The 24,227-nt window shown below is 37.1% G+C and overlaps 1 protein-coding gene across 4 annotated transcripts; it reads right to left on the bottom strand.

Annotated features, from left to right (window-relative positions):
* Nucleotides 1-2,321: 2,321 nt before the first annotated feature.
* Ddx59 (DEAD-box helicase 59) lies at nt 2,322-23,989 on the bottom strand. Of its 4 annotated transcripts, none has more exons than XM_076873079.1 (8): nt 23,858-23,989; nt 21,765-22,561; nt 20,151-20,318; nt 15,131-15,220; nt 7,795-8,046; nt 6,962-7,114; nt 6,198-6,326; nt 2,322-2,734 (listed from the first exon to the last, which is right to left on the bottom strand). In XM_076873079.1, exons 2-8 carry the CDS (start codon nt 22,548-22,550, stop codon nt 2,471-2,473), a joined length of 1,842 nt encoding a protein of 613 aa, XP_076729194.1. In that variant the 5' UTR covers nt 22,551-22,561; nt 23,858-23,989; the 3' UTR covers nt 2,322-2,470. The 4 variants fall into 4 exon arrangements, with proteins under 4 accessions (XP_076729194.1, XP_076729196.1, XP_076729195.1 ...); XM_076873081.1 differs by lacking the exon at nt 23,858-23,989 and adding an exon at nt 23,682-23,747; XM_076873080.2 differs by lacking the exon at nt 23,858-23,989 and adding an exon at nt 22,647-22,687.
* Nucleotides 23,990-24,227: the final 238 nt, after the last annotated feature.

Genomic DNA, 24,227 nt, shown 5'->3' with positions numbered 1-24,227 from the left:
TTTGAGCATTAATGTGATAGAAGTAGAAAACTCCACACCTGACCTCAAGTGAACAGTCACAGTCAAAATGCTGGCACACTCAAAATGTTGTATAACATTACCTTCAGGTTACAAGTAAGTTGTGTATAAAACATAAATGAATTTTAGACTTGGGTCCCATCTGCAAGATTGCTTATTATGTATAAGAAAATATTACAAAAGCCAAAAAAATCTGATGTCCAAAACATTTCTAGTCCCAGGTATCAATAATAATCAATTCTTGGCCAATCTTGTTTCATGCATATTTTCCCCCTTCCCCATATTATTTTGAAGCAAATTCCATACATGGAGATAGAGATTTAAAAACATGAAGCATAGAAAATATATATTTGGGATGACCTCAGAGAACTTTAAAGCAAACTTCCTCATTTTTCAAGTGAGCAAAGCTGAAGATTGGAATTTTCCCTAATTAAAAAAAAAAAAAAAAAAACTAGTGGAACTATATAACTGGAACCCGCTTATTTGCAAATATCTTTGCCAAGTTTTCATCTGAGATTAAATGAGAAAAACAATGTGCAAATTTTTCATAAAGTGAAAACTAAAGAATTGCTATTTGTAAACATACTATAAAATTAAATATGTCTTATGTTATTGAGTCCAGTAACACCATATATGCCAGATATTATAATACATAAGTATAAACTAAGTCCTAACTCTGACAGCCAAATAAGAGAACTGTGTTTACTTATCATTATTTGACTTTTTCACATCAAGGACCCAGCGCCTCTGGGGTCATTCTAAGTATGCCTTGAAGATAGACAAGAGTCTGTCTGTCCAGAGTCAGATTAATGCATGCTGCCAGGAAAGTCACCTTGGATGACTTGTTACCTCTGTACCATACCTACGTCTGTGGAGTCATTTTTGTTTTGATTGTGGTAAGGGCAATAGGAGGTATATTATATGCTTTCCATGAAGGAATAAACACTTACATAAGATAAAGTATGAAGCCAAATTGGGAGCTTAAAAACCAAGTTGTAAGTAAATCATTCTTCCTGGCAATGGAGGTGGTGAAGAGAGCTGATGGCACTACCCATCCCTCCCCCACCAAGGCACCTCTTAAAAGGAACTTTACATAAGCGATTTCACTTAATTCTCACAGTAAAGCTGAGTTAGGGGCTCTTCCCCCCCCCCCCCCACCTATCTCATTTATGAGCTGCCTTAAGGAAGTGAGAGTTACAGAAGGAAGGTCATCCAGGCCCAGTCAATGAAGAAATTTACAGTGAGGGTGGCAGAAAATGGGATTAGAGGAGGGTATACTGGGACAGCTCTGAGGACAGTGAGTGCATCTGTGGGAACAGAAGCCAGACTGCCAGAAAATTAAGCTGACCAGTTTAATAGGTTACATTATAGTCTAATATTACTTATTTTTATTTAAATATGGTCTCCTGTAAATGGTGACTCACAAAGTCATCTTATTTTTCTGATTATCCCACTTTTACTTCTAAACACGTCTGAGCCTAGTAAAAAATTGCCTTGTTCTCTAGTAATCATTATCAACATTTTCAAGACACTTAGTATGTGTTAGGTACCATGTGAATGCTGTTGAGTTCAGCCTTCCAAGGTACCTTTGCTACAGCACCCTGGAACCTTAAAGTTGCTCATCTTTGTTCCCTTAAAATCAAACATACTCACCACCTGACAGCAGACATACATAAAGAGAGCCAGAGATTGAGGGATCACATACTTTGGAGAACCTCTGTCCCCCCAACCCTTACTCCTTTGGGCGAAGACAACACTAACAAACTATCAATGCAGGACTTTTGCTGAAAAATCTCTCCCATGGCCCCTCAGGGAGGATGCTGACCTTATACTGCTTGTTTAAATGTCAAATTTTGTATAACATACTGATCACCTAAATTTCTCAACTAATTTAATGCTATCAGACTTTAAAGAAATATGTTTAGATATATCAAAATCAAACACCTATTCCAGTATTTAAAATTATTGAGTTTGCAAAGTGACATAAACATAAAACTACAAAGCAACATTAATACAACTTGACATGACTTTGATAAGTAGCCCAAATTATTAAGTATATTAAAAAATTGTTAGCTAGGTTGAAATAAAAACAACCAAGAATAAAAACACATATTTCACACTCTTTTAAGAGTAGTTCTAACCATTTTTTCCCAATGTGCTTGTGGCATGTTTCCAGTTCTGACAGTAGCTCTGAGAACTATTTATTTAAAAAAAAAATACTTTGTCCAGATAAGAAAATTATTTAACAACTCATTTTTTTACTTTGTTTTTAATGTGAGAATTAAAAAGGGAAATAAATACAATATTGCTTTACATGCTTTATTAAGTTAAAAAATCCTATCTTAAAGATTCTGTTTCATGAACATTATCATTTACTCAAATTACACAGTAATAATTTATAGAAATTCTGCTGAAAATATGCAACAAAAATTATTCAAAGTGGCATAACAAATCATTTTTGAGAATTACTTTTATCATGTTTTCTAATAATGTCCATGAGATTAGCTCCCGTAACCACATCGTTTTTTGTCTGTTTATCTTTCTGCTGTTCCTTTCTCTTCTGGTCATGAAGGTAGGGGGAATTTAATAACTGTGGAGGAAGGATAGATCCTGTGGGCTTTACTCTTTTTGCAATATCCCAGAAGAGTCTTTTTGAATTGTTATTGATGAAAGTAATTGCTGTTCCATTTTGACCTAATCTCCCCACTCTTCCAACCTGAAATAAAATGCAAAAAAGACATTTTCAAAATGCTCATATAAAACCTTAATGTCTCTTGAAAGAAAAATGAAGATTATTATTTAAAGAGGATTTGCCAAGATTGACATTCATTCAGATAGCAGTTTTTGAACTGTGTGCCTCTGCCACCAGCAATATTTTTAAAAAACAACCCAAGTAAAAAACTGGAGTGATCACATATAATACAAGTAAGAATTTTTTGTGAAAATCATGTTTCAGTTATACCCGTGTGTGTGGTAGTAGTGGTGGGAAGAAGGTAATGACAAAAATATTTCTCACTGTGGGTGGGATAAGGTAAAAAAATTTTGGAAGCCTTACATCAACAACAAGAAGACTGGGCTGGGGCTGGGGCTCAGTGGCAAGAGCACTCGCCTAGCACATGTGAGGCACTGGGTTCAATCTTCAGCACCACATAAAAATAAAATAAAGATATTGTGTCCACCTAAAACTAAAAAATAAATATTTTTAGAAATTATTTGCTTTTGCATACTAAGTACCTGATACGTTAGATTTAAGTGAATTCACTCTTTCATAGTTATTCTTCACTTTCACAGAATTAAATGGACATATATTTGTAATGAAAATCCACAGTAAAACCCCAAATCTTCTTGTCTTCAAACATAAAATAAAAATGTACCGAGAAATTCTTCAGAAGAAGGAGAAATACAATCATTTCTGCTCTTAAATTGAAATATAAGCCTTAAAGGTCTATATTTAATGCCCAAATCAATAGATGGTTTCTACCTACCAATATAAAAAGGCCTTTTTAATACTGTAAAAGAAGAAGCCTCTAAAGAGCTTAAAGGGGGGCTGGGGTTATGGCTCAGCGGTAGAGCGCTTGCCTAGCACATGCGACATCCTGGGTTCGATCCTCAGCACCACATAAAAATAAATAAACAAAATAAAGGTATTGTGTACAACTAAAAAATAAATATTAAAAAAATGAATTATAAAAAAAAGAGTTTAAAGGGGTAATCTCTAGGAAATGAGATTGGGAGAAGTGAGGGAAATGAATATGATATAGTATTAGCTTTAATTTTTACCTGATTGGCTTAATTATACTACCTAATTAGTTCAATAAAAATAAAAACTAATATAAAGATAGTTGTAATCAACAGGAGAAACTATTTGCAAATCATATCTCTAATAGGACTTCTAGAGTATACAAAAATCTTTTATAACTAATAATAAATACAACAATTTTTAAAATGGGCATAAGATTTGAACAGACATTTTCCAAAGAAAATATACACATAGCCAACAAGAACATGAAATGATGTTCATTCAATATCATTAGCCATTAAGGAATACAAATTAAACCATAAAGAAATACTGTATAACTACAAGGATGACTATAATAAAAAGATAATAATAACTGCTGTCAAAGGATGTAGAGAAACTGGAACTTTCATATACTATTAGAGATATAAAATTGGGAAGCCAATTTTTTCTTTTTTGGTGACACTGGAGATTGAACCCAGGGGTGCTCTATACTGAGCTGTATCTCCATACTTTTTAAATTTTATTTTGAGACAGGGTCTCACAGAGTTGTTGAGGCTGGTCTCAACTTGCCATCCTCCTGTCTCAGCCTCCCAAATTGCTGGATTACAGGCATGCGCCACCACACCTAATGAATGAAGCCACTTTGGACAATAGTCTGGCAGGTTCTCAAAATGTTAAACATAGAGTTACCAAATGAGCCTGTAATCCCATTCCTAAGGTACTAGTCCAGTAGAAATGAAAACATGTGGACACAAAAACTTGTACATCAACATTCACAGAAGCATTATTCATAGTAGCCAAAAAGCGGAAACTTTTGGCTAAACATTCAGCAACTAATGAATGAATAAACAAATGTGTTATACTGACACAGTGGACCATTACCTGGCAATAAAAAATGATGTACTAATATATACTACAACATGGGTGAACACTGAAAACATTATGCTGAGTGAAAGAAGAAAGTCACGGAAGACCACAAACATGGATGTTTGCAACAACATTATTTAATAAACTAGAAATATTCATTCATCAATAAAAGATTTTTAAAATAAATAACAGTATGTACACACAACATATTACCTTGCAGCTATCAAAACAGAACAAACCAGATTAAATAAGAACATTTAAAGAGAAAACAGTGTCTGCTCATACAGAAAGCACTCAATACACATTAACATTTATACCTATTATGTGTGCTGATAAAGAAAGATACCTAAGATATATTTAGTAAAGAAAGCAACGCATAGAAGAGTTGGTATGATGTGGTTCCATTTATGTATGTGTGGTATAAACATGTTCCTATATGCATATGTATGTGTGTATACACATGTGAGTAGATATGTGTGTGTATAAATATGCGTGTATAAGTTTGTATATGTATATACATGTGTGTGTATGAAATTCTTTTTTTTTTTTTTTAGTACTGAGGATTTAACCCAGGTGTGCTTTACCACTAACCTACATCCCCAGCACTTTTTATTTTTTATTTTGAGACAGGGTCTCACTAAGTTGCTTAGGGTCTCGATAAATTGCTAAGGCTGGCCTCCAACTTGTGATCCTACTGTCTCAGCCTCCCAAGCAGCTGAGGTTACAGGTATGCACCACCATGCCTGATGAAAGTCTTTTTTTGAAAGAAAATACACTTCAATTACTTGAATAATCAACTCCTGTAGGATATTAATTCAATTCCCTGATGTGCAGGTAAATGAGGTGGTGCCAAAAAATAAATTAAAAAAAGAGAAGTACTTCTATATTATAAGTAAAAATAAAAGAAACAATGTATTATAGGCACTAAAAGCATTTCAGTGGATGATTCAAGCAAATATGGTATTCAAAGGTGATTCTAAGAACATCAGAGAAAGGCTTCATTTGGCAGGTTTGTAAGTGATGCCCGAGAAGGAAGACAGGTAGCAGTCAGTAAGATAACGTGGCGCTAAGAAAAGGCTCTATTTCTGCTAGAAAGAGAAGCTATTGTTACCTTTGGCAGCAAAGGAAAGGAATGAAATTTTAAAAGGTGAAAGTCTAGAACCAGTAAGGATACAAAGAGGAGATGAAGACAAGATTCCTAAAAAAACAAATACTTTAAAGGATCAATTTTATTTTAGTCAAATATATCAATTTAAAACAATCTTTCAAAACAGTTTTCTTTTCTGATTATAAAAGCCATTAATATGCTCAATGAAGAATAAAAAGAAATTTAATGTCTAAATTTTTTAAACTAACATTTTATGTAACTTACCTCTAGTTTTTTTAAAATGTATTTTAAGCATATACATAGCTAATGAACCCAAAATTTGGCTTATATTCATATATGTTTTAGGAACAAACATACATAGTTTTCTGTCCTGCCTTTTTTTTTTTTTTTTTAACATAACACCATACTGACAATGCCCTCTCCAAAAAGATCATTAACAAAACAGTGGTAACAGAACTTTCCTACCTGATGCACGTACTCATCCATACTTGAAGGCATGTCAAAATTCACCACCAGCTTAACACTGATCAAGTCAAGGCCTCGTCCCAGGACCCCCGTGCTCACCACAACTTCGTAGTCTCCTTCAAGTAATCCCTTTCCAAAACAGCAACAAAATTTATTATTCAGAACTCATTTTATTTGGTTTTATGCAATTCTCATACCTTTTTTTTTTTTAGAGAGAGAGAGAGAGAGAATTTTTTTTTAAATATTTATTTTTTAGTTTTCGGCAGACACAATATCTTTGTTTGCATGTGGTGCTGAGGAATTGAACCCTGGCCGCACGCATGCCAGGCGGGCGTGCTACTACTTGAGCCACATCCCCAGCCCCCTTTTCTTTTTTAAAAATCTTACTTCAATATATTTTTGCAATGTCTTTCCAATAAACAAGTCTTCTCATATCTGAAACCTACACCATGGAACTGACTCTATTAATTTATTCAGGCAAATCTTTTTCAGAAGTAAACCTGCTCTGCTCTAGGTCAAAGTGTCCTGACTTCAGTAATGTTGAATTCTAATTTAGTACAATTCCTAGAGAACAGGCTTACTCTTCCCAAAACACAGAAGCCTGAGCAAGAGGAATAATTAACTTCATGATCACTGCTTGCCTGATGTTCTCACAGTCATTAAAAAAAAGTCTGCTTTAAAAACCAGCTGGTAACATGTTATCTCTTGAAAGTGTGGCACAACAGATTTACTGCAAAGAGAAGATCCAGTATTTAGTGTCAAACCTTCAATATGTTTTTCCTTTCCATTTGTGACTTCTCTGAATGTATAGATGTGCTTTTCAGACCTGTGACTTTCTGAACTGCCTCACTCAACAGATCTGCTCCTAGTCTGCAGTCTACAAATACCAGCACTGGAGGCTTAAAGAGTTTCTTATCCTGAAAAAATCAAAAACATTTAAAATTATTCACATAACATAATTTACAATGGTAGGTTTTTCTGAAAGCATTAGTACAAGCTAATTATTGAAAGGTTTATAAATATATAAATACATACTATTAAGGAGATAAAAGGTATATTCTGTTAAAATGAATATTTTCTTTAAAATATGCATAAACAGAAGCCAGTCTTCCACCCCTCACAGTTTTCAATCATTAATATTGCAAATGTATATTAAAAAATTTAAGTGTAATCAGTATAGTTCTAAAGGCTGCTCATGAGCCAATACAAGCCATATTTAACTCAAGACTGTGTATGTAAATGCTTGTGCATATCATCCACTTCAAAAATTTCTGTTTAAATCAGCAACAGTTAAAAACTTCTCAAGGACAGAGGAGCCAAGAAATACTAAAATTTTTCAGAAAAAAAAAATTCTTGATGATAATTTGATACATAAATACTTTTCTATAACAAGGTTAAGACAAACCCACCCTGCATCAATATAGCATGTTTTCACAAATAAAAATTTATTTGATCCTCACAGAATTCTGATAAAGCAATTCATTATTAAAAATCTACCAAATTCCTCAAAAAGCTGAATCTAAATATCATTCCCTTTAAGAGCTGTGAAAAATGCAAACACAATCTACAAAACATGGTTGACTGCTTCATTACTCACATTTAAGATTTCAAATAGTTTTTTCTTCTTGGCTGGGTCTTCTACCCACAGGATAATCTGGCGCACATTGGCACAGGGTAGATTCTTTTCTCCTGCGATCACTCTCACAGGATTATGCAGAAGCTGGCTAGCCAGTTGTTCTATGCTAGCTGGAATTGTGGCTGAAACCAAAATGGTCTGACAATCATTTGGAATGTTTTCCAAAATGTCAAGCACTTGTTGTTGAAAGCCCATCTTTAGCATGGTATCAGCCTAAAATAAAAGCATTTTGAAGTTAGTCTTGCTTAACATTAAACAAGACTAATATGATTAAAAACATAAAAATTAAAAACACACAAGAAAATATACCAAAATGTCCAAAAACAAAGGATCAACAGGGAATCTTTATTTATTTATTTATTTTTGGTGGTGCTGGGGATTGAACCCAGGGTCTTGCACATACTAGGCAAGTGCTCTACTGCTAAGCTAAATTGCTGGCCCTCAAAAGAGAAAGTTTTACATACAATTATAAACTGTACAACTAAATATTTGCACGATATACAAAGAATGCTGTTACAGCATCATGAATAATTGCAAAAAGTATACACATTCTAAGTATCCATCAATAGGGGACTTGGTAAATTATGATAAATCGATGTAACAACATTATGATGTCTTGAAAAATGATCAGAAAGCCCTTTATTAGATAAGGAATGATTCTAGGGGAGGAAAAGCCAAGTATAGAACACTGTGGATAATACAATGTTATCATGTTACAAAATATTTTATGTGTACACATTCAAGAAACTTAATTGTTAACTGTTAATAAGGGAGAAACCTAGAGGGTTTATGGGGAAGCAATTTCACTTTTAAATTTTATTGCAAGGTTTTTATTTATTTATTTTTTACCATTAGCATATAGTTTATTTATAACAAAATATTATTTTAAATAAAAAATTGTAATGTTGAGGCTGTATGGTCTGAATGTTGGTATCCTCCCAAATTACTATGTTCAAGTTTTACCCCCAGTGTGGTAGTGTTATGAGGTGGGACCTTGAGGAGATAATTAAGTCATGAGGGTTCCAAGGCTGAAGGGAGCTGCTCTCCCCCCTGCTGTGTGAGGACCTAACAAGAAGGCACCATCTTTGAGGCAGAGACCCTTACTGGACATGGAATATGCTGGGGTCTTGATCTTGGATTTCTCAGTTTCCTGAACTGTGAGAAATAAATTTCTGTTGTTTATGATGGAACACTGAGAACATGTGCATGTGTGCACACACAGAGTACATTTCTGTAAACATCCCTCAATGATCCCCCCAAGTGCCGCTCATCTCTCCTATCTGGGAGAAGCAGCCTCTAGGCCTTTAGAACTAAACTCCTTCTGCCTGTCTTCTACCAGCTCTGAAAGTTGTCTGCACCCGCTGTCTCCATTCCTCTGCTTTCTCACTTCCACTCACTGTTCCACCCACTACCCTCACCCCCTCACCTCACTGAAGCTACTCTCTTCCAGGTGGAAGTCATTACCCATGAGGCGAAATCAAAGAGAGTCTTTGTCTCTCTTTAAGACACTATTTTTACTTTTTTAAATAATAGAATATGCTCACTGTAGAAAACTTGGTAGACACAACAAAGCAAAAAGAACTAAATTCACAATGCAGACATGACCTCCTCCCTTACTTTCAGTCTCTGAGGTGTGTCTAGAAATGTCTCCCCCCACTCCCACCCCACTGCTCTGTGAACCAGTCTTCTGGCTTCCTGGCTATTCTTCTCTCCAGAATACCAGTCTGATTATAGTACATTCCTGCTTAAAATCCTTTGAGGGTTGCCAATGAGTACAGATTAAAGTCTGAACTCTCAAGGCCTCTTACAAACCACACACAGGAGGAAATATCTGAAAAGAAATAACACTAATTATGGTTATTCTAAGGTGGTAGGGATATGCACCCATCCCCATCCATTTGCCGATTCATCTTCAATGTGCATGGATTACTCATAAAACATAGTTGCCATTTAAAATGCATGATGGGCATAAACAAAAATTTTTAAAAACCATCAAAAACAGAAGAAAAAATACCAGAATAGAAAAACCACAAGTAGCAAGGATAATTATACAAATACAATATTCATGTGTTGAGTCTCCATCTAAATTGCATTATTTTGAAAATATGAATCAGACATTGGGGAAACCTTGCTCGTTTTTATTATTTATTTTTTAGTTGTAGGTGGAGACGATATCTTTATTTCATTTTTATGTGGTGCTGAGGTTTGAACCCAGTGCCTCACATGTGCTAGGCAAGTGCTCTACCACTGAACCACAACCCCAGCCCCAAACCTTGCTCTTTTTATACCTTAGTTTTCTACTTATAAATTCATTTCCTACTTTAGAGGGATGTTATCAGGTTAAAATGTAAAAAACATACTTGTAAAAAAATTCTTCAAAATAAAAGTACTACATAAATATAAGGTGTTACAAACATTAGAACCACTTAAAATCAAAACAAAGCTACTCATAAATGCAATAGTAAGTGGTAAACGGTGTAAAAGATGAGAAAAAGAGGTTGACACAAGTGTTCCCTAATTGTAAAACAAACTTTGCCCAATTTTTCTGAAAAATGTTTTTGATGTTGCTTACATTTCTTCATTACTCATGACTTCCTTAATGTGTGAGAATGTGACTTCTACCTCTATTCAGGGTCCTAGGGATAAACATTAAATGGTCAAACCATTACTGAGTAGCTAACTGTGGTTCAGAATTCATATGAACTGAGCATTTACCATGTGCCAAGGACCTTTCCAAGTGCCATACATATCCTCATAATAATCCTGTGAGGTAAGCATTGTTATGACCCCCATTTTACAGATGAAGAAACAGGTATATCATACAGAATAATAACAAGTTATTAAGGGACAGTGGCAATCTGGCTCTAGAACCTGCATTATAAATACGAAACTGAAATGATGGTTGTCAGGTGGTCAAGGCACACAGAGATCCCACTTCCAAAGAACTTATGTCTAACAGGGAAACAGATGCGTCAACCCAAACTTACAAAATTCATACACTTGAAATACATATTTAAATTACCCATAACATAATTACCATCACCTCCTTCAAGTACTTATATCTTCCCTTATGGATTTTCTCCTCCCTAGCGGCTACTCTTTTTTTCAGACTCCTTCTTTTCTGCCTGGTCTCTGTACGATGGACCACCTCTGTACCTGGAAAGCCTCATGGGCTGCGTCTCGGGACTCTTTTGCTTCCTCATCTGTATTCTCCCTAGATAACACTAACATGTTCCATGGCTCTGAATACCATATACACATCAGAGTCCCCAAATCTTATCTCTGGTCACAACTGCTTCTCAGCAAACAACTGCCAACTTAAAATCTCCACTTGGATCATACAGGCCCCTCAAATGTAACATATTCATAACAGAATGTTTTATTTCCTCCCTATTCCAGTACACATCTGGTGAAATGACATCATCAGAAGTCCCTACCTCATCTCCTCTTCATTAATCACCTCCTCAGCAACAATGCTGTTGACACACTAACACATCCCAGTGCGGTCACTTTTCTCCAGCTCACACTGGAGGTGCTGCTCCTATTCCTGTCACCTACCCTCCATGACCCATTCTCCTCAAGCAACCAGAGGGTTTCTTCAAGAATATAAATTGTATTCTTCAAGAATACAAATCAGATCTTATCACTGCTCTACTCAAACCTGCTAGTAGTTTTCCATCACACTTAATAGTAAAATCCAGCCTCTCACCAGGGCCTTCAAGTCCTACAAGCCCTCATGCTGTACACTTCTCTGACTTTATCTCCCACCACTATCCCTTATTGTCCTTGATCCCGCTACACCAGCCTTCTTTCTGCCCCCAAATAACCCACACCAGCCTCATGTCAGTGCATGTGCAATGGCTGTCCTGTCTAAAACAATCTTCCCTCCATATGGACCTCCACATGGCTGGTTCCTTCTCGTTCAGATTTCAGCATAAGTCACCTTCCCAGAGAGCTCTGAACTACCAATCTAAGGTAGCCCACCAGTTGTCTCTGTCACATTACTTTGGGTGGTACAACTGCCACAGCCCCACGAGGCAGAACACTCATCTGTAGTACTTTCCACTGTAGACTCAAAGCCAAAAGTAGTATACAGCACATCAAAAGCCCTAAAAATGCATTTCATTAATAAATGAGCATTCCTTAATCCTAAGACCAAACAAGCACCTAACTACATGTCAGGTATCTTACTAGTCAGTGTGTCCTAAACCTCTCTGAAGGTAAAAATCACCTGAAATGAGTTTTTAAAGATTCCTAGGCTCCAACTCAGAACTACTGAATCAGAATATCAAGTGAGAGTCTGATCTGGTATTATATTACCAAGGATGCCAGGTGATTCCTATCATTAGGGAAACTTGGGTAAATACCATGCTTAATTACTGGGATATGGCTGAGAACACAGTGTAAGAAAAATAAGAAGTTCTGTGTACAGTTCAACAGAGCAGAGAGGAAAGAAAGTCTAAAGCCTGCCTGGGGGAGTGAGGGGTGGTTTCAGAGCCACAGACACTCACAGAAGATAAATGTGTCAGGAGAAAATTCTAGTCCAAAGGAAAGGTCTCACTGGAGACCCAGAAAGGCAACAGAGCAGAGTTTTTAAATTTCAAAGGGATTATCTTGATTTTCACCCCTGGTCATTCCTGTGTCCTAACCCTCCTCTTGAAACAGTGGCTTCTCTCCTTCAAGGACAGCATTCATTCTCAGCTCCTCTCTGGTCTCTTAGATTACTCTGTTTACTGCTTTGTCTTCCAAATACCCAAGCCATGTCTCTCCAAGCTCCCTCTCTTAGAGAAACCATAATGTCAAGTGAATTCTAGTGCACGCTTCTTACAATACAGTTTCACTTAGTCCATCATGCACACAAAATTCAACATTCTCAAGCCAAACTTAAATAGTATCACCCAAACCCAGCAGTTACCCACTTACCCTTTTCTAAAGTTAAAGGCACAACTTATAACTTATGGAGTCACCTCTGTCACTGCCTTCTTCTGCTGCTCTCATATTAAGTCATCAGAAGACTCATAAACAATTATAGTACTCTCATTTAATCCTTCAGTCCTACTGTCTCCACCCTGTCCCTGACCCCTTCACCCCTTGTCTGGATTGCTGGCTGCTCTGTCTCAGATTCTTTCTTCTTTAATTTCTCTTGTACCGAGAAGCAGAGTAACCTTCCTAAACCACCACTTTCAACATATTATGCCCCAACTCAATAATTTAGAAAGCCTCATTGTCTCCCACATGAAATCCAAATTCCTCTGACTCCTTTTCAGGGTCCTCTATAATTTGACTCCACCCTAACCACCCAACTTTACTTCCTATTGTTTCTTAGGAAGAATTCCTCAAGCTGATTGGTCTCTTTCCTTTTTCCTCCACACAGGTAGTTGGACTTTCTAGCACTGTCTCTTCACTTGGAATATTTGATACATCCTTTATTTTCTGAATCATGTTCCCCCTTTTGAGGCCCAGGCTAAATGCCATTACCTCTGAGAAGCCATGTTTTACAGTGCCAATGGGTTTACTCTCATTTCTCCTTCTGATCTTATTTGTCCTAGACAATGGGCAAACCATATACAGTCCTATTATTTTACCAACAGCTTTTATCAGTGGCAAATGAAGGCCCTCAGGATAAAGTCCAACTGTTACCATCTGGTATTTTACAGAAAGCATTTGCAAACCCTGCCCTATCTCATCCATTTGAGTACTATTGTTATCTCAGCAGACAGGATAATGTTCTTGCCTTTCACTCTTCAATAAGATTTCAGCAGGTATTCAAAACTCTATAACTCTGATCAAACTTATCCAGGAGCTGGGACAGGGGATGCATGTGACAGGCACTCAGTGCAGGTACTTGCTGAACAGGTACTTCTTTTACATTAATGGATGAAATCTTATTAACCAAAGAAAATGAAAATGCTATGAAGAGAACTGAGAATGAATGGAACATAACTAAATTCCATACAAGAATCTTTTCTCAGCCAGGCGTGGTGGCACACGCTTGTAATCCCAGCAACTCAGGGGGCTGAGGCAGCAGGATTGCAAGTTCAAAGCCAGCCTCAGCAAAAGTGAGGCACTAAGCAACTCAATGAGACACCGTCTCTAAATAAAATATAAAATAGGGTGGGGATGTGGCTCACTGGTTGAGTGCCCCTGAGTTCAACCCCTAGTACCAAAAAAAAAAAAAAAAAAGAATCTTTTCTCAGGCTCCAATGATATGGAGAACTTAGGAACATGAGTTTAACAACAAATGGAAATGTAAGTCTTATGGGCAGTTTAAATCTGATGATGATCACATGCAATAAATGAGTTCCACAAACAGACCATGGCAGGAAAATGCTGACTTAGCAGATATTTTAAACTACTGAATAATATAATCTTACATTCTTTAGGACTTTTCAGTCTATGAGACATCTCTGCAACCATTCTTCATTCTGGCCACTGCTCTAGAAGATTAAGTAACTTACAAAGTTTCATAGGATGTGGCGCAAATGTCTAAACCTTGGTCTTCAGAGTCTTTGCTACATTTCTTTCCACATCCTCCAGTACCCCACTGTTACTTACTTGGGTTTAGAGGGCATACCAGGATGCTATCACTGATCAACATCTGGCATTCCACATTTCTATCATTCCTGGGTAACATCAAAACTCTACTCTATCACTTCTGGTGGGACCTATGTGACGTTACAAATGCCCTGCAAGCAGGAATGAAATATACCCAGTGTGGGCTGGTACATGGTTCTGTATTCTCATGCTTGTGTGTATGATGAAATATGACATAATATTTATAATAATAATGCACTTACTTTACCTTCTTATAGAAGCCCAAAATATAAAATGCCTATAATGGTATACTAACAATGAAAATCATAACCACGAGTGCCTATGACCACACAGAAAAAAAAGAAAGAAAAAAGGTCACCCAACTAAGAATTATTTAGCTACCTCCTCCACAATTCCTGGTAATAATTATATGTCACTGATTCCCCTACTTTTGCAGACAAATGATATGAAGCAACAAATGTTTAAAAAATTTATCACTAAGAAGATAGTACCTGTTGAACTTATGTTTCCTGTCAATTAGGAAAAGACAGTTCTGTTTAATTTTAGCGTTAGCTCTACATAGGAAATAGCTTAAGTACCACTACTATAATTTTTTAAAAGTCATGGAATTTTTTTCTCTGTGGAGAAAATGCCCTACATATACAATGAAATTTTATAACTATAACATACTTTATGAATTTATAACATAATTTATGAGTTATACAAAATTATGTGACTAATATTTTTAAACACCACTACTTACCTCATCTACTACTACAATTTTTATTCCACCAAGTGCTACAGAGTTCTGTTTTATTATATCCAGAAGTCGCCCAGGGGTTGCTATGATAACCTGAATAAAAGAGAAATAACAAATTTAAGAATTAGACAACATTTACTCATTTATTCTATTTTTACTGAGTGACTAATATGTGCCAGACACTTGCTAAGTACTCAGAATTCATTGGTAGAGAAGTCAGACATAGTTTCTATTCTCAGAAAACATGGAATATAAAGGAAGAAACAAAAAATGCTAATGAGATAAATATGGTGTTGGGAGTTGCCCCGGCTCCAAAGACTAACTTCCCCATCCCCCAAGAAGAGCCATCCAATGGTGAGCCCTGCTGGCTCACCTGATCCTTACCCACCAATCAGACTAGCCCTTCTGGCTCACCTGATCCTTATCCACCAATCAGACTAGCCCTGCTGGCTCACCTTATCCTTACCCACCATTCAAAAAGCACCCCATGCCAACTGTCAAACCACCCCCGGCTCTATAAATATGCAGAGCTGTTCCTCAAAAAAAGGCATTTTCTCCCACAACAAGCCTTGATTGTTCTTTCATAAAGTATACAATAAATGGAGGTATCTGTTGTCAGTCCTACCTTAAATTTGAGCTCAAACTACAGAATCAGTGGTAGTCTGCAAGGTGAGTGGTCCAGGCAGAGGGAAAGCATCTATATAATTTCTGAGACTGGGAGACCACTGAGGCCTACAGCTGGTAAGGGAGTTGTGTAATGGAAAGTGAGGCTTGAGGATTGATAAGGACAGGAAAGGGGCTTGTAGGCTGGCTGACAGCTAGTTGGCTCTGTGAATAAATGCAAATTCCTTAACCTCTTTGGGCCCATTATTTCTTTCCTCTTTTTTTTTTTCCTCCTTTTTTTTTATGGGTACCAGGGATTGAACTTAACTACTGAACCACATCACCAGCCCTTTTCATTTTTTGTTTTGAGACAGGGTCTTGCTAAGTTACCTAGGGCTTTGTTAAGTTGCTGAGGCTGGCTTGAACTTTCGACCCTCCTGCCTCAGTCTTCTGAGCTGCTGGGATTACAGAGGTGTGCCACCATTATTTCTTTTATAATTAAAATGCTGGGTACAATGATTTCTATGTTTATTCAAGGCTCTTAAGAGTTTTATAATATATTACTTAAAGTAGTAGCTAAAAGTAGGGGCTCTTTAGTAAAACTTCAGCAACAACCCTACTCTTTAGTATTTAATAATGGTGTATCTGTTCTCTCACCCAGAAAATGAAAATGATAATAATTATTGTGACAATTAAATGAGAGGGCCTCGTACAAAGTAGAATTACACATGATCTAATAAATTTAATTGTATTCCACTTTTCAAATATATAACAACAGAATGGTAAAAAGCACTGAGGATGATAAAATCTCAGGGTTATAAGGATCTGTGTCCTAGAACTATAAAGTTCTGCTTAAGTACCTCAGAAACATCACAAATATTCAAATCAATTTTAGTTATTTTGAATTGAGTTTACTTCTTCTATTCTCTTCTTCCTATCTGCTGGTTTGAGGTTATAAATTCTTTTTTCATTTTTGCAGTGTGTTCCCTTGCATTTTAACAAGTATATAATTTAATAAATATGAAGATAATTAAAACTTTTATATTATTTTCCTGAATAGTCAAGGATAAATGCTTTAACACCATGTGATTTTGGCCAGTATTTACCTATGCCACACCTTTCTTTCTAGAATTATTTATCTGTAGAATATCTCAGTTTGAAAGTTCCTTCAGATGGTAATAACTCTTGCAGTTTTGTTTATCTAAAAGGTTCTTTATTTTGCCCTAGGTCTTGAAAAATGTTTCAGTGTTTTTTTCTCAGAGAGCACTGGGGAATGCACACAGGCTAGTGGGAGAGGTAGGAGTGGCAGCAGGAGCAGAAGAGGGCTGGAGCCTGAGGGGTGGAAGTGGAGTGGGACCTAGTGAGGAAGCATTACCATGTGGGAGGGGACAGTGTGTGTGGTGGGACAGGTCAAATCAATAACTAAAAAAAGAAAAGTGGGCTGGGGCTATAGCTCAGTGGTAAAGCACTTGCCTAGCATGCGTGAGGCACTGGGTTCGATCCTCAGTATCACATAAAAATAAATAACTACACCATGTGTTCATCTACAACTAAAAAATTAAAAAACAAAAAAAGTGAGTGGCTGGTTTCCCCTATAAGAGTTACAAATATGGAAACAACAACAAAAAAAGAAACTTAAATGAATTCCTGTTGTGTTGAATTAGAATTGTAACTATTAACATGAACTCATTATCTCATAGTCTCCAATAACTACACACAGAAAAACACACACTTATATTTATCCCCCAGATCTATTTACTACAAGGTCCTAAAAGCAGTAATAGCCCAAACACAATGAGCATGGGAGAACTCAATCTTGATTTCTAAATACAATTCTCCACCAAAGGAACCAGGGTCTTTGGAAAGACATGCCATGCTGGGTCAGGGAAGAATAAGGCAAGCACAGAATAATGGGGATATGATTAAAGGGCACAGAAAACAACTTGAAGGTACTTCTACTGGTCAAATCAAGGACAAGTGGAATAACAAACAAATAATGACCATAATAGATTATAAACTTCTGAATAAAATAGGAAATGATGAGTCCATACTGTTATAAATAAAATAAATGAATAAAATAAAAGTTTGGTGAAACACAAATTTACATATATCTAAGTACTCCTCCCAAAATATTTACTAATAACAAAGAAAAAAAAGGGAAACTTTAAAGTTTTTTTAATCTTTATTTTATTTATGTATTTTATGTGGTGCTGAGGATCGAACCCAGGGCCTCCCACATGCTAGGCGAGTGCAATCCCAGCCCCTACATTTACTTAACAGATACTATCACCCAGAAAAGACAGACTGAAATCTGCCACCTAAAAGGATGCAATTAAAAAAAAGCAAAGCATCTCTTCTGTAAAATTTCTATCAAAGATATGCTAAATCTAATCAATTAAGGGATATTCTTTAAAGTCAGCAGACTGTAAATCTTAGAAATGGTAAGATCATGACAAAACCAAAAAGACTAAGGAACTGTTCTAAACTGAAGGAGATGACAGAGACATGACAACTAAATGCAATTTGATTTTGAATGGGATTTTTGTGCTATTAAAAATGGGACAATTATAAAAATAAGAGTCTAAGATATAGATGATTATCAATGCCAATTCCTGATGTATTCTAATATCAATGTTAATTTCCTGATTCTATAATTGCATTGTGGTTATACAGGATAATGTCTTTGTAGGAATGATACTGTAAGATGCATGGGGCATCAAATTAACAATGTACTTCCAAGAAGCTTGGGGGAACCGAGGTTTGTATAGTGTACTGGCCACCTTTTTTTAAGTTTGAGACTTAAAAATAAGTGAAATACAGTGAAAACACTGTACCCAACCATATGAGCTACTACATGCTGCAAGCTGGAGATTACTACCAATGCATTAAATTATTTATTTTAAGAATGAGAACGCAAGATTAGTTTCTTAAAAGCTGTTTAGAATTTGCACCTACATACCTATTATATTCTATGCAACAAAAATAAATTTAATTCAGAGGCTGATGTGAATTGTAACCCAGTTACAAATTGATGTCCATCAAAATATTTTTTAAATAATTTATTTTTTAGTTTTAGGTGAACACAATGTATTTATTTTACATTTATGTGGTGCAGAGGATCGAACCCAGTGCCTCATGCATTGCAAGGCCAGCACTCTACCACTGAGCCACAAACCCAGCCCCAATCAAAATATTTTTAATGTTTACTTTATAAAATACATTGTTAAACTTATAATTTTATATTAATAAAAAAATATTTATCAGTTTTATATACTGAAGGTCCATGCTGAAAAATCATTGATCCAATGTCCCATTATTAATCTGTAATGTCTTACAATTATATTTTACATATTTTTTTTTTTTTGTACCAGGTATTGAACACAGGGGCACTCGACCACTGAACCACATTCCCAGCCCTATTTTGTATTTTATTTAGAGACAGGGGCTCACTGAGTTGCTTAGCACCTTGCTCTTTGCTGAGGCTGGCTTTGAATCCACAATCCGTCTCAGCCTCCCGAGCCACTGGGATTACAGGTGTGTGCCACCACGCCTGGCACATGTTTTAAATCTATCAAATACACCTCATTTTATCTTCACAACATTCATATAAGAAAGGCTATTCTTCACCCATAGAAGTCCCTGAATACTGCAGAGCTTCATGCCAGTGGATAAGTAACTGTTGATGCTTCCTCTAACAGTGCTCCCACTGTCTCCCCGGCATCTCAGTTCCTCCCCTGGGATTCGAGGAGCTCTATAATTACCTTCAAAATTGAACAATTGATGCTCAGAAGAGCAGGGAGCCTCCAGGACCCAGCCCCTGCACTAAGGCTACCGTCCACTGTGGTCAGCATATGTGCCAATCCTTTCATTAAAATTTTTACTTTAAAGGCAGGTATCTTCACCTCTATTCAAACTCAAGAAAAGTGAGGCTTGGGGAAGTTAAGTAATTTATCTACAGCCATATTACCACCTAATTTCCAAAGCTATAACTAGACCACACTGCTTTTACATACTTTTGTATCTCAGAATATATAGATTATAACAATAGCATAACTAAGGAAGCAGTAGAGTCAGATAAATTAAGCCTTCAATTCTAGCAACTATAATTTATTGACTATGGATCTCTCACCTTCTCAACCATAAAAGATGGGATATACCAACCTATATCCAGAGCAAATGTGATGGTTAAATGGAATAACCTATGTGAGAATATCCAGCAGCATTTGGCATTCAACAGGCACTCAATAAACTGTGCTTCTCTCCTATATAAAATGAACTTTAAAAAAATATTTAGTCTTAAACAAGAATTTTAAAGCTACATAAAACCACACTTACTCCTCAAGGGGGAAAAACCCCCAACTATTAGCTCCAATATCTCTTAAAAAACTTTTCAAAGACATTATATCAAATGGATGTTTACCTTCACATGTTGTCGCAAGCGATAAAGTTGCGGCGGTAAAGGCAAGCCCCCTACAAGAAGCACAGTCTTCATTCTTGGCAGACCACTCATCAGTTCTTTAGCTTGTCTCTCTATCTGAATGGCTAACTCTCTCGTTGGTGTAAGAACAAGTGCAGATGGAGTTTTTCTCTGCAAAGACAAGAAAGGCAAGTCAGAAACACTAGCAGTTAATTCCTGCTGATATGGAAAAAAATCACCACAGTGATTTCAGGAACATTTCCCTTCTGTTTCCATCAGCCCAAGAGATACAAGCTCTCCTGCCTTCTGATCATTGTATGTAGGTTTTGCCTCCAATGACCATCATAAATTGAATCCATTTCTTATATAACACAGATATACAATGAAAGATCAAAACTGGGGGCAGGGAGAGGTGTTCATTGTCCCAAAGTGGGAAAACTGAGAGATTGTTCCTTGTTAACTGGATCCTGCAATCTTTAGCCAGCCTTCTCTGTAGAGAAAACCCAACAGTCACCAGGAAGATACTGTTGAAATTTGGCATTCTACCTATTATCTTTCCCTCTCAGCTCTCTTGTAGATTCTTCCATTGTCCAAAAAAAAAACAAAAACAAAAACAAAAAACTTTTATTTTTTATATATGTGTGTATCCACATCTTATTTTCTGCCTTCTAGTTCTATTTTGGTCTTCTAGTATTTTGACCTATATTTTCTCCTATTATTCTCTATCACTCTTTAGATTTCCAAATATTTCTTCTTTATCCTTTCTTTGGCCCATATTTTTCACTCTTTTCCTTCCTTGCCATATGTCAGAGCTCACAAGCTCATCAGTATAGGTCAAGCATCCCCAATCTGAAAACCTGAAATCCAAAATGTTCTGAAATCCAAAACATTTTAAGCACCAACATGATGTTCAAAAGTTTCAGATTTTGGAGCATTTTGTATTTTGGATTTTTGAATTAGGGATGGTCAACTTGTAATATCTATGAAAATGTTTCAAAATCAGCAGAACTTTTCACTTCTGGTCCCTAGCATTTCAGATAAAGGATATTCACTGTATTTGGAATCATTACTCAAAATGTTTGTCAAGCAAATTATCTGTGAAAGTTCTTTATACACTGTAAGCTAACAAGCAAGATAAGGTGGTATTATTTCAGGATGGACCATGGATCATATTTAAGGGTATATTTTGAAACTCTATACAACAGGGTTGCAACTTTGATAGATAGCAGTTCCTTTAAAATACAAAATCCAAGGAGGCTTAACTGACACATAAACTGCAGCTCATGTAATCAGCAGAATTTTTTCCATGAGATCAAAAGCTTATTCTTTTAAGAGATAATCGGTTGAAAATAAAGGTTTTGTAAATAATTTTTTAGACCTTCAATGCAGAGATCTTTGATTCAATTTAAAATGGAAAAATTCTCTAAAATTATGTTTTGCATATGAACTATAAGAAGCAAAATCAGGAGGAGCTCCAGTGGCTAAAGTTATAAATACCTAGTTTCAACTTGCATTTTTAAAATGGTTAAGAATGAAACATTAAAAAAAAAGTAAAAAGGATGAAACGGCAAATATGTCATTATTTTTAATACTAATACATGCAAACTCTATAAATACCTCAAATAAAGCTCGGATGATAACAGGAAGAAGAAAAGCAGCTGTTTTTCCTGAGCCAGTATCTGCACTGGCCAGAATGTCTCTCCCCAGAAGACCCACTGGAATCATCTGCATTTGGATGGGGGTTGGCACTTCATAGCCGGATTTCTTCAAGTTGTTATTTAAGGCCTCAGGGAAACCACAATGTTCAAAGTCAATAATGGGCCTTGTGACTTCTTGCCCTTGAACTAAAATTCCTAGCTGCTGTTTAAGATTTTCAATCTGGTCCTCCTGAAGGTTCAAAATAAAGGGGTGTTCTTTATAGACATAAACATCATCAAGTGGAGGAGGCTCTGGCTCAGAACCAGCTTTCTGCGGACTGCTCAGTTTTAATTTCTCATCCTTTTCCTTAACCTGGAGAAGATGTTTCGCTTTACACTCTAAGCTACACACATCTTCATCTGTCTTATCACAGATATACTCTCCATAACGGCCACAGACAACACAGACAGGCTCCCCAGGTTCTGCCCAGCGCTGTGTTTTGGAAAATGACTTCACAGGCTCTTCAGCACCCTGTTCAGGTCCTACCAAGCCTGCCTCAGCCAACTGGCCAGCAGGACTGGGAAAGGAGCCTGATTCGCTTCTGGGCCTGTCTGGTGTAGTGGTTTCTTTTGTAACTAAAGCATCAACATCTCTGCCTTTGTCCAAATGAAGGTCTTCCGCTTCTGGCTTAATTTTCTTAGCAACACAATTTTTGATGTCATCATTAGCATTCCTCTTGATTTTGAGAGATCTTGGAACAAACATCCTTCAATATTCTGTTGAGAAAAGGGTAAGAAATATTTTACCCTCGATTTAGTTTACATATAAAGTACCACATGATTATGTGTCCCAAGGTTTTACCTCAAGGGAATAGTGAAGATGACATGGCATTACTTTACACCTAGCTTTTCTTCCATTTATCAGTTTCTTCTGGTTAAAAACAAAAACAAAAACCAGTCTTTTCTTTACACACATGAGCAGTAGAAATACTGCACACATTGCTCAACCCAGCCCTGGTGTACCGAGTTTACTTCTATTCATTGATTACTTGCATTTTGAGTCAGATATTATAGAAATTCTAAAGTAAATACTTCTTTAATATTTTCACAAAGAAAACTGAAGGGATACTTCACAATTAGAATCTTCAAAATCAAAACCACAAACCATAGAGAAAAATGTTGTTATTTTTAAGTAACATTTATGGACTGCTTATTTTGTATCAGTGTTTAGTGCCTCACCTAATCTTCACAATCATGTAAAGTAGGTTAGTGTGTAAAGTAGGTTAGTGTACATATTATACATATTATATTTTATATACCATATTGCAAAAATTACATAACACGATAAAGTATAATAAAATATATGTATATCAATGTGCATATAAATATTCATATATAGACACATTTTACACATAAACTCAGCCACCTAGAGATGAAGTTTATTTGTCCAAGCTCACACGTAAAATGCCTGAGGCCCAGCATTCTGGCTCCAGAACACAAGCTATTTTTTACAAAAAGAGCTTGCAAAATTATGTTTGTAAAATTACAGTATTTGGGAAAGATCACTTTTAATTAATTTAAGGACTATTAAATATACTAATATTTTTCTAAAAAAAAATTATTGGCATAAATTGCCAGATTCCATTTTCCCGGCCGGGGTAGGGGGAGAATAAAACACAATGAGGGTCCAGAATGAACATCCTAACTCTCTGAAAGAGTAAAGAGGTGGGTGGGGACAGCTCTAAGCGAACAAGGAATAGCTTAGAACACGAAGTCTTCAAATGACGAAATCGAACCGGCTCGGGCAGGGCGGGCAGCCTCGCGGCCTCCAGTTCTCGCCAACGCCCCCCGCACCCCGGCACGTTCCCAGACCCTCCCCACAGGCGTCGCCTCCCACCTACACCCGGCGGCCGCGCACCCGGAGGCGCGCGTACGTCACGGCGCTGCTAGGAAACGCGGCGGGCGGGGCGTCGGGTTCCGGACGAGGCCCGGACTTCGCTCTGCAAGGGTGGAAAGGGAAACCGATTTGGGGGGCCCACTCTGCTGCCGCGGCCTCTTGCCCCGGTTCCTCACCCGCGCGGACCGGAGGCCTCATCTGCTTCCTCTCCGGGCCGGCTCACCCTTTCAGGCGCTGGGCCGGGCCGGCTACAGACAAGGCCAAAGTGCGGCCCGCACGATCCACCTCTCCGGGTTTTGAAAGGGGCCGGGCTCCTGCACGGCGGAGGGAAGGGGCGGGGCTTAGCGAGGAGGGGCGGGGCCGGGAAGCTCCGCGCTCTTTCTACGCCCCTCCCCAGCTCCCGCGGACTGTCAATCTCTGAGCCGAGCTGGAGCTGAGCCGGTTCTGTATGGAGTGCCCAGTTTGGGAATCCTTTGGGGAGAATTTACGTAATCTAGTAGGCCGGGACGGGCGAAAAAGTCAGACCCGCGCGGAAAGACGCAAGAG

This window comes from Callospermophilus lateralis, chromosome 13 (genome assembly GCF_048772815.1).
Source record: "Callospermophilus lateralis isolate mCalLat2 chromosome 13, mCalLat2.hap1, whole genome shotgun sequence".
NCBI lineage: Eukaryota > Metazoa > Chordata > Mammalia > Rodentia > Sciuridae > Callospermophilus > Callospermophilus lateralis.
The sequence above is the reverse complement of the archived record's forward strand: the minus strand, read 5'-3'. Positions and strand labels throughout refer to the sequence as shown.

Coding starts and splice junctions, on each gene's coding strand:
- Ddx59 (XM_076873079.1), bottom strand. CDS start 22,550: ATGTTTGTTCCAAGATCTCTCAAAATCAAGAGGAATGCTAATGATGAC. Junction 8,047..15,130: donor AAATTGTAGTAGTAGATGAG/GTAAGTAGTGGT, acceptor CTTTTATTTTAG/GCTGATACCATGCTAAAGAT. Junction 7,115..7,794: donor AACTATTTGAAATCTTAAAT/GTGAGTAATGAA, acceptor TGATTTTTTCAG/GATAAGAAACTCTTTAAGCC.